The sequence below is a fragment of the Leopardus geoffroyi genome, chromosome D3, assembly GCF_018350155.1.
Source record: "Leopardus geoffroyi isolate Oge1 chromosome D3, O.geoffroyi_Oge1_pat1.0, whole genome shotgun sequence".
Taxonomy (NCBI): Eukaryota; Metazoa; Chordata; class Mammalia; order Carnivora; family Felidae; genus Leopardus; species Leopardus geoffroyi.
Genome location: NC_059339.1, coordinates 48,242,959 through 48,264,787, shown reverse-complemented (window position 1 = coordinate 48,264,787; position 21,829 = coordinate 48,242,959). Strand labels below are relative to the sequence as shown.

General features: G+C 35.7%; 1 protein-coding gene across 5 annotated transcripts in view; it reads left to right on the top strand.

Moving 5' to 3' along the window:
• SS18 (SS18 subunit of BAF chromatin remodeling complex) overlaps positions 1-11,349 on the top strand; it is an 89,414-nt gene extending 78,065 nt beyond the window's left edge. For all 5 annotated transcript variants that reach the window (XM_045459338.1, XM_045459339.1, XM_045459337.1 and 2 more), the window contains one exon: positions 9,574-11,349. In XM_045459338.1, coding sequence (XP_045315294.1) covers positions 9,574-9,600 — 27 coding nt within the window. In that variant the 3' untranslated portion in view covers positions 9,601-11,349. The remainder of the gene's footprint in view (positions 1-9,573) is intronic.
• Positions 11,350-21,829: the final 10,480 nt, after the last annotated feature.

The following is a 21,829-nucleotide window of genomic DNA, read 5'->3' as shown; positions in this document are numbered from 1 at the left end:
AAAGCAGTTATCCTTTAAAGATATTTCAGTAATAAGAAAAAATCTTACATATTTACTCATGTAGTTACTATGTCTGGTGCTCTTCACTCCTATGGTGGATTCATTTCACTCCTATGGTGGATTCATAGTTCCATCTGGTATCATTTTCCTTTTCCTGAAAGACTTTGTTTTAATGTTTATTGTAATGCAGGTCTTCAGCTTATGTATGTTCAAGAAGGTGTTTATTTCTCTTCCATTATTGGAAAATATTTATTCTAGGTATAGAATCCTAGGTTGACAGGAGTTTTTGTTTGTTTGTTTTTTTTTTTTTTTTACTTTCAGCACTTTAAAAATGTGGCTCTACTGTCTTCTTGCTTATATTATTTCCAAGGAGGCATCTGCTGTTATCTTTCTTTTCTGGTAGTTAGTGTACTTTTTTTTTTTTTTTGGCTGTTTTTTACGATTTTCCCTTTGTGAAATTATCTGTTTTTTATGCTTGGGGTTCATATAGCTTCTTGGATTTATGGCTTCATGGTTTTGATCAAATTTGGAAACATTCTGACCAAGTAGTTTTCCTGTCTCTTACCTCTATATCCCTTTCTGTCCTTTTCAATTATGTGCATATTTGATTGCTTAAAGTTGTGCCATAGTACACTGATCCTCTATTTTTTATTTTCCCTTTTTTTCTGTTTTGTTTTGGGTAGTTTCTCTTGCTATATCTTAAAGTTCATTGATGTTTTCCTATTCATTTTTTATCTGCTTTTAATCCATTCTCGGGTATTTTTCATCTCTAGAATTTCAAGTTGGGTTTTTTAAATAGGATTTCAGTTTAGGGCCTTTTTATATCTTCCGTGTCTCTGCCTAAATTTTTGATCATATACAAGTATGATAACTATTTTAATATCCTTCTCTGATAATTCTTAACATCTGGGTTTCTTTTGATTAATTGTTTGTTTTTTTCCTTCTCATTATGGGTCATTTTCCTCATCCTCTGCATGCATGATTATGTTTCATTGTATGTCAGAAACTGTGAATAACACTTTTACTTCATTGGGTGATAGACAAGGTATGTCTTCTTAGAAATATACTGGAGCTTTGTTTTAGGATACAGGTAAGTAACTTAGACACAGCTTGATCTTAATGAGGATTGCTTTCAAGGTTTGTTAGGCAGGACCAGAGCAGTGTTTAGTCCTGGGCTAAGTATTTCTACTACTGAGGTAAAATCTTTTTGAGTACCCCACCCAGGCCCTTGAATTGTAAGGTGTTTCACTCTGGCTGGTGGGAATAAGCACTATTTCTTTATGAATGCCAAGTATTGTTTCCCCTAATCCTTGCGGTTGGTATTTTTCCTTGCATACATTTGCATATCAGTACTATGCTGAATACTCAAAAGAATTCCTCTTCAGATTTCCACAGTTCTCTCTCTCTGCATTTCTTTCCTTTCTGGTACTTGATCCTGTGAACTCTAGCTCCTGTTCTCTTTCCAGACTCTAAGCTTTATTTCTCTAACTCAGACTCAGCCTTAGTTTCACTCCACACACTGCAGTGTAGAGACTCTCAGTGCAGGAAAACATACAGAGGGCTCACCTCATTTGTTCCTAGTTTCTCAGATTGGTGTCCTTTGTTACCTTGTGTCCTGAATAGGATTATTTCATATGTGTTGAGTGGTTTTTGGTTGTTTCATGCTGGAGGTCCATCTTGACTGGAAACATATTTTAATTCTTGTTTTAAATTTATTTTGAGAGACAGAGAAGAGCATGCGTGTGTGCGCATGCTTGAGCTGGGGAGGGGCAGAAAGAGAGGGAGAGAGAATCCCAAGCAGGCTCTGTGCTGTCAGCGCAGAGCCTGATGCAGGGCTTGATCCTGTGAACTGTGAGATCATGACCTGAGCTGACATCAGAGTTGGACACTTAACTGACTTAGCCACCCAGGCGCCCCATGTTTTAATTTTTTTTTTTAAATAGACTTTCTTTTTTTGAGGAGTTTTAGGTTCACAGCAAAATGCAGCAGAAAGTACAGAGAGTTTTCATATATGGGCATAACCTATATATGTATAGCCTCTCCTGCTGTCAATATCCCACACCAAAGTGCTCTATTTGTTATAGTCAGTGAACCTACACCAAGAGATCTTTATCACCCCAAGCCCATAGTGTACGTTAGAGTTCACTCTTGGTGTTGTACATTATATGGGCTTTGATGAATGTATAATGACATGTATCCTATATCCACCATTATAGTATCATACAGAATAGTTTCATTGCCCTAAAATTCGTCTGCTCCCTCTATTCATCTCTGTTTCCTCCCTAACCCCTGGCAACCAGTGATCTCTTCATATTTTTACCTTTTCCAGAATGTCATGTACTTGGTATCAGGTAGTATGTAGCCTTTTCATTTCACTGGCATTTCACTTAATAATATGCATTTAAGGACTTTTTGTGGCTTGATAGCATATTTCTTTTTAGGGCTGAGTAATATTCCATTGTCTGGGTGTACCACAGTTTGTTTATCCATCCATTTACTCAGAGACATCTTGGTTGCTTCTAAATTTTGGCAATTATGAATAAAACTGTAAACTTCCGTATGCAGGTTTTTGTGTGGGCATAAATTTCAACTCATTTCGATAAATACCAAGGAGCATGGTTGCTGGATTATATGGTAAGAGTCTTTTCGTTTTGTGAGAAACTGCCAGACTGTCTTCCATAGTGACTACCATTTTGCATTCTCAGCAGCATTTATTGAGAGTTTCTGTCTTTCCACATCCTTGCCAGTATTTGGTGTTGTTAGTGTTCAGGATCTTGGCGATTTGAATAGGTGTGTAGTGGTATCTCATTATTAGAATTTGCGTTTCTGTAAATGACATGATGTGGACATCTTTTCGTATCCACTTATTTGCCACCTTTATATCTTTAGTAAGGTGTCAGTTCAGGTCTTGGACCATTTTTTAATTAGGTTGTTTGTTTTCTTATTGAATTTTAAGAATTCTTTGTATATTTGGGGGAACAGTCCTTATTAGATGTGTCATTTGCAAATATTGTATTGCCTTCATGGCTTGCCTTCTCATTCTCTTGCTCTGTCTTCTGTAGAGTCGAATATTTTACTTTTAATGAAGTCCATCTTACCAGTTATTTTTTTCATGGATTGTGCCTTTGGTGTTGTATCTGAAAAGTCGTTACCAAATTCCAGAGTCATCTAAGTTTTCATCTATGTTATCTTCTAGGAGTTTTACTGTTTTGTATTTTACATTTAGGTCTAGGATCCAATTTGAGTTCATTTTTGTGAAGGGTGTAAGATCTGTGTCTTGAGTCATGCACGTGGATGTCCAGTTATTCTAACACTGTTGAAAAGACTGTCTTTGCTCCATTGTATTACCTTTGCTTCTTTGTCAAAGATCAGTTTATTATATTTATATGGGTTGATATCTGGGCTCTCTGTAATGTTTCATTGATCTACTTCTCTGTTCTTTCACCAATACCACACTGTCTTGGTTGCTGTGACTTTATAGTAAGTCTTGAAGTCAGAAGTATCAGTCCTCTGGCTTTGTTCTTCTTCAATACTGTGTGGCTGTTTCCTTTTCTGGGTCTTATACTTCTTGTACTATAAACTTTAGGATCAATGTGTCGGTAACCACAAATAACACTGGAATTTTGATTGGGATCTTGTTGAATCTTCAGATCAAGTGAGGAAGAATTGACATTTTAATAATATTGATTTTCCTATCCATAAATGTGGGACATTTCTTCATTTGTTTAGTTTTTTTTTTATTTTTTGCATCACTTTCTTAGTTTACCTCATATGTATCTTATACATATTTTGTTAGATTTGTATCTGATTTTCATTTTTGGGGGGTGCTGACATAAATGGTACTGTTTTTAATTTCAAATTCCACTTGTTCATTGCTGGTATATAGGTAAATGATTGATTTTTATATATTAACCTTGTATCCTATGATCCTTGCTTACTAGTTTCAGAAGATTTTTTTTGTTGATTCTTTGGGGTTTTCTACTTAGATGATCATGTCATCTGCATATCTTTATTTCTTTCCCTTATTGCATAACCCAGGAATTCCAGTATAGTGTTGTAAAAGTGTGGTGAGAGGGGACATCCTTGCCTTGTTCCTCATTTTAGTCGGGAAGTTTCATTAATTATGTTATATGTTTAAATTTTTTAACATAGCATATATCTCCATTGACAGATTATATATTACGTATTTCATGCTCCCTTCCCCTAGAATGTCAGTCCTTTAAAGACAGCACCATGTCTATTTTTTATCACTTTTGAGTTTCCATCTCAAGTAGTCAGTAGATACTGATAAATAAAGTATGAGTAAGTGAATAAATAAGGCCTTTACTTCCTAAACGTGGATGGTGATCATAAGAATACAGAAAGAGAGCGCCTGGGTGGCTCAGTGGATTAAGGATCCCACTCTTGGTCTCAGGGTCATGAGTTTATTAAGCCCTGTGTTGGACCCCTTGCTGGGCGTGAAGCCTACTGAAAGAAAGGAATGGAAGGAAAGAGAGAGAGAAGAGGGAGGGATCCCTAAAAAGTACTGTGACAGAATAATTTTAAGATTTATTTGATTAGATGAATAAAAGAAATTTTGGGGCGCCCGGGTGGCTCAGTCGGTTGAGTGTCCCAACTTCAGCTCAGGTTATGATCTCACCATTTGTGGATTTGAGCCCTGCATTGGGCTCTGTACTGACAGCTCGGAGCCTGGAGCCTATCTCAGATTCTGTGTCTCCTCCTGTCTCTGTCCCTGCCCTGCTCACACTCTTGTTTGTCACTCTCTCTCTCAAAAATAAATAAGCATTCAAAAACATTTAAAAGGAAGAAATTTAAAGATGATTGGTATTGTTCAGGTTTCTAGCCTAGAGACTCTTCATTCAATATACTCTCCCTAGATAATCTCATTTATTCACATGGTTTCAGTTTACCATGCCGTTGACTCCTAGATCTCTATTTCCAGTCTGACTCTTGCTTCTCAAAATCAGATGCCTACTGGACTTCTCCACTTAGATGTATCATAAGTATATCAATGTAGCATAACCAAAACAAATTCATAATTTTTCTACCCAAACTTAACTCCTCCTTTCTATATTCTCTATCAAAGAAGAGAGGTATTACCATTAAGTTAGAATGCCAGGTACCATATTTGATATTTAAGTCTTCCTCCCTCTCTCCATCTTATACATGACAGAATCTTGTTAATCCTCCTTCCTAATACATCCTTAAATCCATCCAGTTCTCTGTAACCACTGCCTTATCTTAGTTGAGACCATCAGCATCTCCTACCTTCATCACGGCAGGATCCTTCCACTCTGTTGTCTTTCTTTCTCATTATTTCTTTACACTCTAATCAGAGGAATTTTGTAATTTAAAAAAAAAATTTGAAAAAGCAGACATAGAGAAACTGAGGTTTAGAGAGTTGTAGTGACTTACCCAAGATGACAGAGCCAAGAAGTGGTACAGCTGGGTGGCAAATTCTGAGTGACTAGAACCTGTACTGACTAGAACTCACTTTCATAGGCTGTCTCCAGCAATGTCAGTTCTTGAGTAATCCAAAGAGCATTTTCAGGTTTTTCTTCTGTAATAACTTTTTCAGGTGGAAAGTATGATCACTCTTCCTTGTCAGGTGAGAAAATCGAGGAAAGGAGGATAGGTAACTTTCTCAAGGGCAAGAAGCTGTTAAGTAGTGGAGTTCATACTAGTTCATGTTAAGTAGTGGAAATTGGTTTCTGGCTCCCAAACCCATACTTTTAACCCTAGAATTTGCTAATGGTTGCAGATATACAGTATACTTTTTTGGCCTTGCTTGTGGTTTGATTTGATCCCAGCAGTGGGATCAAGTGTGGGTCAACTTACTTAATTTCTCAGTGCAACTTCTTCATTTATAAAGTGGAGATAATATTTACTGTATAGGTTATAGATGGACACAAAGCATTTATTAGTGTCTGACACACCAAGGTGTGTATAAGGTGTTATTGAGATATATTAAGAGTTAGCTATTATTAATATTAGCCAGACTTATTTCTGTTACTCCAGGTTCTGTATTACCAAGTAATTACTAGCTTCTGCTTCTCATTATTGCATATTCCTTTTTTACTCCCTACTTGCCTCAGCATTCTTTACCCGTTTTTCCGTCATACCTTTGCTTTAGCTACTCCTTTATTTGAAATACCCCTTTTTCTTTTCTCTACTATTCATATTTTTACTATTTTCTTAACGTTTCTACATTCTCTGAAATATTTTTCTAATTATTTTAGCTGTGTTAACCTTTTCATTTCTTTTTTTTCTTTTAGTTTATTTATTTTGAGAGAGAGAACATGAGTGGAGGAGGGGCAGAGAGAGAGAGAGAGAGGGAGAGAGAGGAGAATCCCAAGCAGGCTCCGCGCGTCAGCACAGAGCCTGATGCAGGGCTTGAACTCACGAACTGTGAGATCATGACCTGAGCTGAAATCAAGAGTTGGATGTTTAACCAGCTGAGCCACCCAGGCGCCCCTAATCTTTTCGTTTCTGAACTCTGTAGAACTTCTATCATTGTACTTTATTTATTTCTAAGTTTTACCTTCCCTGTTTTTCAAATTTATTATGGTGATGAGCATATAATAGTTGCTCAGTAAATGTTTGTAATTGGTTGAATAAAGTATTTGGCATACATTATTGAAGAAGTCTTATAAATTAGTGTCAGGCACTCTTCAGTACTTGGGGTATAAGGATGGCTAAGACCTCACTACTGTCAAGTAATTCATAATATAGTAGATAAATTATAGCTTATATTTATATAGCTTATATATAAGAACTTATATATAAGTTCTTAACCAATCTTCTGCTTTCAAATGATTCATATTATGTGCAATCACTTTCATCATTAATACTTCATTACACACATTGACCAGGGGAGCTCTTCCCTCCAGCATTGAGGCTTGCTTATTTATGATACCTTATAATTTTTAAAATGTCCTCTCTTATTTAAGTGCCCTAACAAACTGATGAGGTAGGAATTAATGTCACCATGAATGGAAAGAAAATTAAGATCTAGAGATGGAGATGTTAGTAATCTTACCTTTTAAGTGAAGAAACTGAGTCTCAAAGAGCATTTTTAGACTCAGAAAGTTAACAATGGAGTTGGGATTTAGATTATCTAAATACTGTGCTGAGTTAAGCAATTGAATAAGACGTTCCTAGATGCTAAGCATTGACTGCCTAGTTCTTATTCTAAACTTTGTATTATAGGAATCTTTATACAAATACAAAAGAGAGGATATCATGGATCCCTGTATACCTACCAACCAATTTCAGCAATTATCAACATTTTGCTAATGTTGCTTTTTATACCTCCCATGCTACCTTTTTCTTTTAAGAGTTTTTTTTTTTTTAAACGTTTATTTATTTTTGAGACAGAGAGAGACAGTGCATGAACGGTGGGGGGGGGGGGGGGGGGGAGGCGCGGAGAGAGAGGGAGACACAGAATCTGAAACAGGCTCCAGACTCTGAGCTGTCAGCACAGAGCCCGACGCGGGGCTCTAACTCACGGACCGTGAGATCATGACCTGAACTGAAGTCGGACGCTTAACTGACTGAGCCACCCAGGCGCCCCTCTTTTAAGAGTATTTTGAAACAAATTCTAGATTTGATATTCTACCCATAAATATTTTAAGATGAGCACTAACTTTAAATTTTGCTGAATATAACTATAGGAAGTACATTAATATTTTTAAAATACTTAACTCTTTATAGTGCATGATTCCATTAGATACAGAGTGGCATTCAAGAGATTTTCAAATATATCTTCTTCTTTAGAAACATAAACTTTTAGGGTACTATCCTAAGGTATAGAAGTAGTTTAATTCTAGAATACATTCTCTTTTTTTAAATTTTTTAAAAACATTTTATTTATTTTTTATTTTTTTAAATTTACATCCAAGTTAGCATATAGTACAATAATGATTTCAGGAGTAGATTCCAGTGATTCATCCCCTATATAACACCCAGTGCTCATCTCAGCAAGTGTCTTCTTTAATGCCCCTCGCCCATTTAGCCCATCCCCCTACCCACAACCCCTCCAGAAACCCTCAGTTTGTTCTCTGTATTTAAGAGTCTCTTATGTTTTGTCCCTGTTTTTATGTTGTATTTTATATACATTATATTTTGCTTCCCTTCCCTTGTGTTTGGTATCTTACATTCTACGTACGAGTGAAGTCATAGGATATTTGTCTTTCCCTGACTAAGTTTGCTTAGCATAACACCCTCTAGTTCATCCATTTTTAATTTATTTATTTTGAGAGAGAGCAGCATGAGTGGGAGAGGGACAGAGAGAAAAGGAGAGCGAGAATCCCAAGCAGGCTCTGAGCTGTCAGCGCATGGAGCCTGACGTGGGGCTCTGTCTCTTGAAACCGTGAGATCATGACCTGAGCTGAAATCAAGAGTCAGACTGAGCCCCTAGAATACTTTCTTGAAATAAAATAATTAATGTGACTTGGAAGGGGAAATTTAGCCAAAGGAAACAATTAGCTGATTATGTGCTTCCTATGAGTACTGTTTTTGGAGAATAGGTGCTTTTATGAGCATCTCTTTTAAACACAGTTAAGAAATCTTTTTAAAGTAGGTTTTCTTCTACCTTTCTTCTTCCTTTTCAAGGAGGAGATGTTCCTTCTCTTCTTCAAAATCTAACCCTACCATGTTTTTTTACCTCCCTTGTAGAATTCTACCTCATTTATCACTTCTTTTTATCTGTACTCTTTTTTCTCTTCTGTCCTGTCAGCCCACAGGCTCAAGTTTACCTTATTAAAAGCAACAAAAACAAGGTGGCTCAATCGGTTAAGCGGTTAAGCGTCTGTCTTTGGCTTAGGTCATGATCTCACTGTTGTGTGGGTTTGAGCCCTGTGTCAGGCTCTGTGCTGACAGCTCAGAGCCTGGAGCCTGCTTCTAATTCTGTGTCTCCCTCTCTCTCTGTCCCTCCCCCACCCCTACTCTCTGTCTCTCAAAAATAAATAAACATTAAAAAATTAAAAAAAAAAATGAAACACACTTCTCTTGACTTTATGTACCAGCTGCCTGTCAGAATGCCTTTGCTGACATTTTGTTGGCCTCAGGGAAAAGCCAAGCTTCTTCAGTATGGATGGAAGGTTCTTTTCCCTTTATCTCCCAGGTGCCTTTCCATCCCTGCTACTTATTACAGGTGCCATTGATGTTAATTCATAATAGTAATTATAGTAAGGTAAACAGTCACAAAGTTGTTACACTAACACATAATTAATACACAATACATAACCACACCAGGATTCAGAACCAGAACTTCTCATTCATTCTTGCTCAGTAGAGTTCCAACAAAATTCACTAAACATTTAAATTCCTACTATGTGACAGGTACTATTCTAGGTTCAAAGACTCTGAAATCCATTTGCAATTGAATGTAATATCAGGAGCAATTACAGAGATACTGTGTACTAAATATATAACAATTTCTGCTTGTTGTTGATAAAGTTGCTTTTGTAGTATGACAGTGTTAAGATTTATTTATAATTTTCTATGCTGAACTGTTATGGTCAAATTATGGTCAAATCATTATCTAATTGCATTTTTAAATTTATCTTTTAGGGACAGTATGGAAATTACCAGCAGTGAAAAAGTACTTACATTCCAATAGCCAGTATCTATTAGCAGCCATATTGTCACCTCAGCACTGTGGACACCTCTGTGTGAAGAGATCCTTCCATTCCATCTAGTTTTTGGAAAAACCTTGTGGATAAGTGGCTGTTTCATCAGTAAGCAGCCTTTGTGGCTTAGTTGTAACAAGGCTTTAGTAGCTAAAAAATACTCTTGATTTCACATTTCTACTCTAGATGGCAACATTGGACAGAAAATACAATGACATAACCAATTTGCAATGATTTGGGAACTGTGTTTCAAATGGACTGTTACAGACTGAAAGGTGTGAACAGCTTTGTATGTTTATGAAGGTTAAGGGAATTTAATACTTTTCCACAGATTCTTTTGTAAGGGGATGAGGGAAATGTACACTTTTTACAGCAGCAATATTTTGTATATTATGTTTATTTCATGTGAATATGCAAGGCGGTACACTACGCATTGGACAGAATCAGAAATCCTCTGTTGATGTGGATTGGAGCATGGTGGATGCTTGATTGTGTGGGTCTCAAAATGGTGTACTATAAAAGATAAAGGTGAGGGAGAAGACAAAGCACACCATATGTCCACTGTTATGTTCTTTAGAGGAAATTCAGATCCCTTTTATCTGTGAGATAATCAAGGGCACTGTGATAGTTTTGAGTAAAAAGACATTTTTTAAAAGCTTTCCAGTTTTGTGGATTAAAACCTTTTTATAAAGATCATTTATAATACAGTTTTAAAATGTGAGGCAATAAGAATTACTTCATGTGGGATCTGAGGAATCTAGGTAGCAGTTTCATGTAAATGAAGTGGTAATTCTCTCCTAAAATAGCAATAACTGAAAATGGAAGTGTTAATTTTACTTTCTTTGAATAATCAGGGAACTTAGTGAATAATATGAAAGCATTTTTTAAATGATATCAAAGAAGAGTCAACACTGATCCAGTAAGTTTATTTTTTAACATTAGAAGGATAATTGGTTTATAAAATAGAATAGTTCAGAAGACTTTACAAACCTTTATTTCAACTTTCTTCACTGGAAATAATGCCATTTATAAAAGGACACATTTAAGTTTTTCCCTTTTTTATGTTGGTTCACGTAACACAAAGAGATGTTTAGGAAAATGCTTATTGATGAGGTTTATTCTGATCTGTATTAAAAGCATAAAGGTTGCAGTCTAGATCACTTTGTTAGCATGGCATATTTAATCATATTTGAGACTGTCCTGTGCCTGATTATTTTAGGTAAATTCAGGGATATTGCATTGGGCAGGAAATCATGCATTGTGAAGTTTATAACCACAATTATTTAAGCATAATCTGAAAACATCTAGCCCAAAGGTAAGTTGCTATTTTCATCACAGTTGCCTATGCCCAGGGAATAAGATGTATTCTTTATAATTGAATTGGTTTTTCCCACTTCTAACTGGAAACAAAACAGAAGGGGTGCCATAAATTTGAATAAGCAAAATGTACTGTTCTCAATATACTGTAATCAAAAGGAATTTTAATGTGTTTCTGTGTGTGTATGAGAGAGAGCGTGTGTGTTTTAAGGTCAGAATAGAATTTTTTCAACTTGGTCAGTAGAAAATGGACATCAAGTTTGAACAGATAAAGCATGGACAGCCTTATTGTGATTGAAAATGCTTATAGGTTCTGTGCCAATTTTCCACCACTGTGTACTTTGTTGCTATTTAAAACTGTATCAACTCTAACGGAAGAATAAATTATTTGTGATTTTAATTTTCTCATTTGTTTCTTTAAATTAGATCTCTTTGACTCTCTTGTTTTGTCTGGAGACTTTGCTGTGGGTTTTTTATATAAGTTAGTCTAGTATAAGCAGACTATATTTGTATTCTAGGACTTTATCAAAATTCTCTTGCCATGCCCAAGTTAATTAGAATTAACTGTTCAGTAATCAGCATGTTGTGTGGGCTGTTTGTTATAGAATTCTTTCTCTGAAAATGAAGTCCATGAGGCTATAATCAAGATGACTGAATTAGATAAATGAGTTGAGGAGACAAAATTGTACTGAACCCAACCTGGTGTAGATCTGTTATCTCATTGGAAATAAGCTCAACTGACATTAAGAAATAATTTGTCTTGCCAACCCATCTTCTGTTGTCTTATTCTCCTTTTAATGGAAACTAAAATTGCAATTTTAATAAGCAGAATTTCCTCCAGGACTTCCTTCCTAGAGACTAGTGCATTTGCAAGGTTTAATTGTTTTATAACAGTCCTATTTCATAAAAGTTTTTAATTGGTGGTGACAAAAATTACCGTACTCCTTCGATGCCTAGTAAGAAGAGTAACTTTACCAGGAGCTTTCTACCAAATTTGACATCTCCATATAGACTATATTCCCTAAAACTGAAGTTATTATTTTAGCGAAATGTATTATAATGAAGAAATATCATACCATCCTATAAAATTCTAGAAACAAAATTTTGCTAAGTAAAGAGCATGGTGATCATTGATCAACATTTAATAATATTCAGTTATACTAGTTTAGTTGTTTAAGAATATCTTATTATTCTGTAGAGTTGTGATGGTACATTGTTTTTGGCACATGTTTTTAACTTTTTTAATGGAATATTCAAACATATGCCAAAGTAGAGAGTATGTTATGACAAGCCCCATGGACCAGTGACTTAACTTAGGTTACTGGCTAACTTAGGAAGCCATGGCTAATCTTGTGTTGTCTCTACTTCAACTCAGAAATGGAAGCAAATACTACATCCTTGAATTATTTCACTAAGTACCTCTAAATAAGGAACAGCTCACCCTTGAGCAACATGGGTTTGAACTGCATGAGTCTATCTACTTACATGTGGATTCTTTTGATAGATACATTATCATGCTATAAATCTATTTTCTCTTCTTTATGATTTTCTTAACATTTTCTCTAGCTTCCTTTATTGTAAGAATATAGTATATAATACATACACAAAATATAATCAACTGTTCATGTTATTGGTAAGGCTTCTGGTCAACAGTAGGCTATTAGTAGTTAAGTTGTTGGTGAGTCAAAAGTTATACATGGATCTTTGACTATGTTAGGGGGTTGGTGCCCTTAACCCCTTTGTTGTTCAAGGGTCAACTGTACTCTTTTAAAAACACCTTGCTACTAGAACTCTTCCTGCTCTTGAAATTTTTTAATTTCACTATTAATTAGAAGCCATCTCAAAACTTGTATTAATAAATCACTGCTTTTTCTTTCATTTAAAAAAATCATTTGTGGGGTGCCTGAGCCTGACCAGCTCAGGTCATGATCTCATGGATTGTGGATTCAAGCCCCACATTGGGCTCTGTGCTGACAGCTCAGAGCCTGGATCCTGCTTTGGATTTGGTGTCTCCCTCTCTCTCTGGCCCTCCCCCACACTCTTTCTCCCCCACTAGAAAAAAAATGAAAGCTCTAAACCTTACAGTGTACAGTCAATTTTAGAAAAACGGAAGCAAAAAAACTCACATTTTTAAAATAAATTTGCAAGTTCGGGAAGTTGCAAGAAGCTATGAAATTGAATATGTAAAATCTTAAACCTTTAATACAGTGAAAGACATCATAACCTAAGTTAAAAAAAGACTGAAGAGGGGCGCCTGGGTGGCGCAGTCGGTTAAGAGTCCGACTTCAGCCAGGTCACGATCTCGCGGTCTGTGAGTTCGAGCCCCGCGTCAGGCTCTGGGCGGATGGCTCAGATCCTGGAGCCTGTTTCCGATTCTGTGTTTCCCTCTCTCTCTGACCCTCCCCCGTTCATGCTCTGTCTCTCTCTGTCCCAAAAATAAATAAACGTTGAAAAAAAAAAAAATTAAAAAAAAAAAAAAAAAAAAAAAAAAAGACTGAAGATGCGTAATATATAGAAGACATAGGATTAATATTTGGAAATGGAGCTATATTTCTTTCTCAAACATAAACACTTAAAAAATAAAATTTTTTAATAAAAAATTATGTTAAATAAGTCAGCAAAAATAGATTACACAAAAAGTAAACATGCTCCATAATTTAATCTTTTAAAGGTAATAGCTGTAAAAAGTTTGATATATTTCTTCCAGCTTGATTATACACACATAAGCCAACATCTGTTAATTGTTTTGTCTCTTTCAACAAAAAATGGAATTATATACTACCTATACTATATCGTAACTTCCTTTTTTTTTTTTTTAATTTTTTTTTAACGTTTATTTACTTTTGAGACAGAGAGAGACAGAGCATGAACAGGGGAGGGGCAGAGAGAGAGAGAGGGAGACACAGAATCTGAAACAGGCTCCAGGCTCTGAGCTGTCAGCACAGAGCCCGATGCGGGGCTCGAACCCACGGACCGTGAGATCATGACCTGAGCCGAAGTCAGACGCTTAACCAACCAAGCCACCCAGGCGCCCCGTAACTTCCTTTTTTAAAATAGTTTTAGAAATATCTCAAATGCTTCCTCTTCTGTGTTGTGCCTAATTTTTTACTATTAGGAAAACAAAGCTTTCATAATCGATCTGGTAAGGGTTTGGGTTTTGGTTTTTTGTATGTTTATTGAGCTATTTCTATATGGTAGATTTTGAATACGTTAGGTGTAAGGCTATGTACATTTTTAAAAGTGTCCTCCTAAAAGAGAAAGCCTTGCCAGCAACAGATTATTAGCCTTATTAATTTTTACAATTTTAATAGGCTTTAAAAAGTGTTCTCTCAGGGCGTGCCCGAGTGGCTCAGTCAGTTAAGTGTCCGACTTTGGCTCAGGTCATGATCTCACGTTTCATGAGTTCGAGCCCTGCATCGGGCTCTGGGCTGACAGCCTAGAGCCTGGAGCCCACTTCAGATTCCTTGTCTCTCTCTGTTTGCCCCTCCGCTGCTTGCACTCTGTCTCTCGCATTGTCTCAAAAATAAATAATCATTAAAAATTAAAAAAGTGTTCTCTCAGGATCTAGTTTGAATTACATCTGGTTTATTTGTTAAGTTTGAGTATCTTTTCAATTGCTTAAAGACACTTTATTATTTTGTGCTGTGAAATGCTTCTTAATGTCCCTTCTTCATTTTTCTATTGGGATGTTTATTGTGTAAGAGAGAGGAAATAATATAAACACATGTGCACAAATATGTATAATTATATATAGCTCTCTATCCAATATATTAATCCTATGTCTTCTATATATTACACGTCTTCAGGCTGTTCATTATTTAAAAAAATTTTTTTAATGTTTTATGATTTATTTTTGAGAGAGAGAGACAAAGCATGAGCAAGGGAGGGGCAGAGATAGAGCGAGACACAGAATCTGAAACAGGCTCCAGGCTCTGAGCTGTCAGCACAGAGTGTGACGTGGGGCTTGAACTCATGAACTGCAAGATCATGACCTGAGCCAAAGTCGGACTCTTAACTGACTGAGCCACCCAGGTGCCCCTGTTCATTATTTTTTAACTTAGGTTATGATGTCTTTCACTGTCTTAAAGGTTTAAGATTTTACATATTCAATTTCATAGCTTCTTGCAACCTCCCTAACTTGCGAATTTATAAAAAAAAATGTTTTATTTTTTGCTTCTGATTTTCAAAAATTGTACATTGTAAAGTTTAGAGCTTTCATTTTTTTCTCTGTGGATAACTGGTCATTTTAACATTATGTATCGAATAAACCAACTGATTTGAGATGTCACCATATTCTATTTCCTTAAACACTAATTATAACTAAGCCATGTTTGATTTAATGCCATTTCAAAGACTAGTTAGATTCACTTAAGTACATTTTCATTGGCACAAAGTTGTGGGTTCTTCCCCCCTAGCAAGCTATGTTTTATTGGATAAGAGTTAACTGCAAGAGTATAAACAACAACTGGCTTCTTAACAGTAAGAGAGTTACTGAAATGTGATTTTGGAGAGTTTTGCTTGTTGGAAGTTTTCAAGGTTTTTTGTACCCTACTCATTAATTACCTTCATAGCTGCCCCAAAGTATTTCAGTATTTCAAAAAAGAAATCACTATAAAATCTCGTTTATTTTTAAAACCCCAACTCCCAGAAATAGACAATGCAATATAATTTTCATTAACTCAATAAAGACGTATACATAGGGTGATCATACAATTTATTACTTAATCTGGGAAACTTTTGATAATGAAGGGAGGATATTATATATACACACATTTATGTACATGTATATACATTGTGCACAGGCTTAAAGATGTGTGTATGTGTGGGTTATATACTTGTACATATGTGGATAAACGTGTATATTTTGTATTTTGTCTTTTTCCTGATAGAGATCTATAGTTTAAGACCTTAGATACGTGAAGGATACATTTGTTTAGGCTATAATGTTTAACTGTGATAACCTACCAAGAAGTTTCTCATGAAACAGTGCATTAAAAATAATTATTTAATGTTAAAATAGGTGAATAAAAAATCCTGAATATTCTGAGAGGCTTTTACCATTTTTGATCTGTAGTAGAGAATATGGCTTATTCCCTAATATTCTTCTCTCTCTTAAAAAAAGTAATCCCCAAGTTTTGGGTGGGCACATAACTACCTGCCCAGTGACTGCATTTAGTAGCTTCCATTGCAACTAGATATGGACAGTGGCTGTAAGTTCAGCCAGTGGAATGTGAGGTGGAGTGATGTGTTCAGCTTCTAGGTCACATCGTTAAAAATGCGCTCCATTTTCTCTTTCCCATTTCCCAAAGGCTGGAACATGACCTATTAGTGGGGAGTTTTGGCCTTATAGGTAAGAAAAATAATCTGGTAGCACAACAGAAATCCCCTGAATGGCCTCATGAAGCCCATTCTATTGCCTATTGGTGTGGACTCTGACACGAGAGAATCAACCTTTCTGTCTCACTCAGCTTTTTGTGATGGCATCAAAGCCTGTAGTCTAATGTAAGGTCCTGTAGTAGAAGGCCAGTTCACACCACCCTATAGCATGTTATGTTTCGAGTCATAATTTTTAGGAATGACAAGCCTAGTATACTGTGTGTATGGTGTACTTCACAATCGTTCAGTGACTAATCATTTTTTTAAGTTTATTTATTTATTTTGGAGTCAGGGTGGGGGGGAGGGACTGAGGGAGAGGGAGAGAGAGAATCTTAAGCAGACTCTATTTCCAGCCTGGAGTCCTCTGTGGGGCTCAGTCTCACAACTGTGAGATAATGACCTGAGCCAAAATCAAGAGTTGGACACTTAACCAGCTGAGCCACCCGGGCACCCCAGTGACTAATCATTCTTGACTGATGAAGTAGGGCAAACTATAATTCCTTTAAGATCATCGTCTGTTTTCCATCACTTGAATGAACTGAATTCTATATTTGGTAACAAGAGGTTTAGTTAATTTTAAAGTACTGGTAAAAATACGTCATATATATCATTTTGGCATGTGTGTAGTAATAATTTTATAAATAGTATGTTTTCTAAGTACTTACATTGAGAATTGTCTTAGGTAGGACTTCGTAAAATCTCTTAGGTTTTTAACTTTATTTTGGCTTCTGCTTCAATTTGTTCTTTGGACTTTTTTCTCTAATGCTTTTTTGTGGTTTCCTTAGTCTTCTGACTTTCACTATATGAAGTATGTACTTTGATTCTAGTTTCCCTGCCAATTTTCTTTTGGAAAAAAAAAAAAAAAGATGTACCAAAAGCATTTTATTTTTACATTTATTGTGGCTCTCATTATTCAGCTTAGATCAAATATGAAGAATTTTATATCTGTAAGAGATATAACTCTATTACCTGTGGAAGGAGATTTTGGAATAATGGTTAATTTTCATATACTATTTCATACTGATCATCAAACTTTTTAACTTTCAGACTCCTGATCTTAGTAGATTAAAATACTGTTTGTATGTATGAAGGATTTTATCTTCTATCAATATGACTATACTAGGGAATTATTTGTTAATGCTTAGTAAATTAAGAGCAAGGAAGTGTGGCTGTGGCTTTCTTTTCAGTACTAATATTATTCTATCCATAGAAATCCTATTTTCTGTTCATTAATTTCAGTATTCCATTCTTTCCCAAGATCTCACTTCACAGCAAGCTTTCCTACTTCAAGCTCAACATGTTAGTGCTCAGTCCTCATTCCCACATAAACACAACCATTTTGAGAACGTGAACTGATATTAATTACCCCCTTGGCACCAAAAAGTCAGGATTTCCTGATGCGGCACGCTAATGTAAAATGCATTAGTGCAAACGCTGGCTCCAAGGGGTAATACTCTCTAAATAAACACAGCAATGTTTTTCTTTATTCACGACTCTCAGGCTATTCTGAAAGTCATTCATCTCCATACCCCCCCAAAAGCATTTTGAGTTTTAATAAGTTATAACTGGATTTTCATAAGAAGAAATTGAATTCCACGCTGCAAATCCATGGCATTTAACTCTTTGGTTCTTTGGAATAAAATCTACTTAAATGTTCCAATGATTAAATAGCATTGAACCATAACTTGCAGTAGTTTGTTGGAAGATAACAGTTCATGTTTATTGATTCGTGCCACTAAAAATGTGTCATTTTGACCTAAAGAATGTCACTTAAGGCCAGAAATAATATGTATGGGTTTGTTTTTTTGTTGTTGTTGTTTGTTTTGGTGCGGGTGTGAGTGTATATGTGAGTTTGAACATTCAGTGTAGACTTCTAGTCAAGTGGAAATTATTTCATGCTTTGATGTACCCTCTCCAAACATACTGTTGCTACTACTGTCATTACTACTACTGGGTAAAACAAGTGAGCCAAACCAAAGATGGCCAGGCTCAAATAAACGAAGATCTAATATGGAACAAAGTGGAGTAAAAATGTAAGTTGATGAGCAAGGCCGAAACCATGGACCTCCCACGTTTGGAGTCTGGAAGCCGGTAGTAGTGTCATTCGACAAATTGGCTCCCATGAAATTGAGATTAAAAGTATTATAAGATCAGATCCTGGGGCAAGGTTAACTGCTTGACCTCAGAGGCTAGGATGTGACTCCTCCCTGTTGCTCCCACTTAACAAAAAGTGACTTAAAAAAGCTTGCTGCTATTGACTATTACGTAGATCCTTGTTCTGAGGAAGCTGAGCATAATGATGCTGAAAACTACGTATTTAGCTTCTTGATCTGGAGCTAAACTAAGATATTCTGAAGTGTGGTAATTAGGTCTAAAATACTCCTAAAATAATCTTTGTAGGGAAGAGTTCTCAAATGGTTGATCTTGGACTTGGTGCAGGGGCCTCTAGGTATAAGTAGAAGTACAGAAGAAAGGAGGGAAAGAGAAAATTAAAAGACAAAAACCTTCTACTTTAAGCCCATGAAACTAAAATTCTGAAATTTGTCCACAAATCTCTTGGCAGAACATGTATTCCCACCCCACGTAAAGTTAACTTTATAGGAGAGTCTGACATTTAAAAAAAAAAGAATGGTAAAGACACTTGAGGAAATAAATCCATTCGCATAGATCCTCAGATATGAAATTATAACGCAAAACTTGGACAAATTAAGCAGGTATATTTAAAAACAGAAACCTTATAAGCAAAGAAATATATACATATAGCCATTGAGATAAGCACAATTGGCATAAACTGTAGGCTGGACACAGTTGAAGAAATTTGTGAATTAGATAATAGTGAACAAATTGTTCCATATTTAAAGAGATATGGAAGGGAATGCAGAGTTTTAATAAGGTAGCTTAAGAAGGAAATAGAGGGTTGGTAGAAAATCTATATGTAAGAAAATAGAAGTTGGCAGTGTTCCACAATTAAATCTATAAATACTCAGATTATAAATCCACCCTAAGTCCAATCAGGGCAAAAAAAAAAATGGATCCATATCCAGAAACAACATGATGGTATTCAGAAAGAAAAAAAATCTATTAACATAAAAGGCACGATTAGACTGGAAAACTCTCAGCAACAGTCAAAAGATAGAGGTGTCAAGTGCTGAGGGAAAATAAGTCAGCCTAAATGTTATACCCAGCTAAACTATAATTCTGTAGTGAGGGTAAAATAAATGTTCAGACTTAAAAAGACCAAGAGAGTTTATCATTCAAGTTGTACTTGAGCGAAAAAGAAAACCCAAAAGAAGGTATAGGATTAAAAAAAAATACCTAAAATTTGTCAAATATAGTTATTTATGGAAAACATAACTTCTCTTTTGGGTGCAAAGAAAAGGTAAAGTTAAGTATGATAGGTTGATTGCATTCATGACCTCAATTCTTTACCCTTCTCTGAATTCATGCCCCTTTGCCATGTGACTTTGCAGTTCCTCTCACTGAAGAGGTGCAGTCAAACTTCTTGTCCCCTTGATTCTGAGTTTGGCTGTGTGACTTGATGTGGCTGGTAGGATATTAGCTGATATGATTCAAAGAGCCTTGTAGAAGCACTGATGCAGTTCTGCTTCCACTCTGTACCTCTGTCTTTGCCATGGAAATTTGCCCAGGCTAACCTGCTAAGGAATGTGAGAAACATATGAGGCAAAACCAAGTCAACAGTAGCCAACCCCCAGCCAAGATCAGCAGAGCCACCCAGCCAGCCAGCCAACTGACCACAGGTGCATAAGCAAGTCTAGCCCAGATCAACTAGACTCTGCAGCCTCTTTAGCTAAGTAAATGTTTATTGTGTGTTAACTGATTTGTGTGTGTGTGTGTGTGTGTGTGTGTGTGTGTCTTTGTTATGCAACACCGTAGCAATAGATAGTTGATACAATAGCAAGATACAAGATAGGAAACATGATGAATGAATTTATAAAGCCCACAAAGGGGCTTTCATGTTCAGGAGAATAATAGAAAGACTGAAAACCTTTAGGCTTTGTTGGAAAGTTTTCAGGTAAAACTACAAGAGTAATGTTTAAAGTATTAATACAAAAAATGTACGAGTCATGATTTTAAGAAGAAAATACAATTCAGAAATTTAGGAGCCAGAAAAGAGGAAGAAAAAGAAGGAGCAAGAGAAATAGAGAATATGTACTAATCCAATGGAAGGAAGGAATAAAGGAGTAAAAAGGGGAAAGATAGAAAGAAACTAAAAAAATACTAGGATAGGATTATATCTAAACATAGCAGTAACAGTAAATATAAAGTAAACTTATTTATTAAAAGACGTTAAATTGGGGAGAGGACCCAGCTATGTTATTTTTATTAAGGGATATTACTAAAAATAAAAAAATTGGAAAATAGATACAGGTGTGTAAATACCAAAGTAAAGTTTAAAGCAAAAGCCTTAGTAGGAACAACGAAGGATCCTAAGTAATAATAAATAGAAAAAACATTTAAGATATAATAACTTGGGAATATACAAAGCAAAAACAATTGAAAGCAAAAATATAAAACTTAAAACCATAGTGGAAAGATTTCAATCTACTTAGAGCAGAAACTTGGCTCAGATAAATAATAAGGGTAAAGAACGGTTCTATCTAATTGAAATATAATGTCAGCCCCATATGTACGTTAAAATTTTCTAGTGGCTACATTAAAAAATGTAGAAACAGGAAAACTATTTTAATATATTTTATTTAGCCCAATTTATCCAAAATACTACTTCAGCATAAATAAAATTCATGAGACACTTTAATGTTTATTTACTTTTGAGAGAGAGACGGAGCACAAAGCAGGGGAGGGGCAGAGAGAGAGGGAGACACAATCCAAAGCAGGCTCCAGGCTCTGAGCTGTCAGCACAGAGACCAAAGTGGGGCTCAAACTCATGAACCATGAGATCATGACCTGAACCGGAGTTGGATGCTTAACCAACTGAGCCACCCAGACACCCCCACGAGACATTTTATATTCTTCTTTTCATAGAAAGTCTTAGAATTCAACTTATATTTCAACTTACAGTACATCGCTAGTCCCATTTCAAGTGCTCAGTGAGAGGCTACTGGTCTGAGGCTACTGTATTGGATAGTCTTGCTGCAGAAAACCTAATAGGGAAATCTCAGATCCTGTACCTGACGGTATACATTTTTCAAGTACATGCAATATATACAAAACTTGACCTTATGCTAATTTACAAAAGAAGTGTGATCAAATTTTTAAAAAATCAATATTATATAAATCACTTTTTCTGGAAACAGTACGTTTGTTATGAAGTTTCAAATTTTATTAATAACTTGTGGTTAAAGAGAAAATGGCAGTGGAAATTTAAAAAATTTTTAGAACTAAGCTACAATAAAAGTTGTCAATAGCAAAACTTGTGAGATACTGATAAAACAGTTCTCAAAAGTAAACTGACAACCTTAAATGCCTTTATGTAAAAACAAAAGACATGGAAAATAAATTCAACTCAGGAATATAGATGAAGC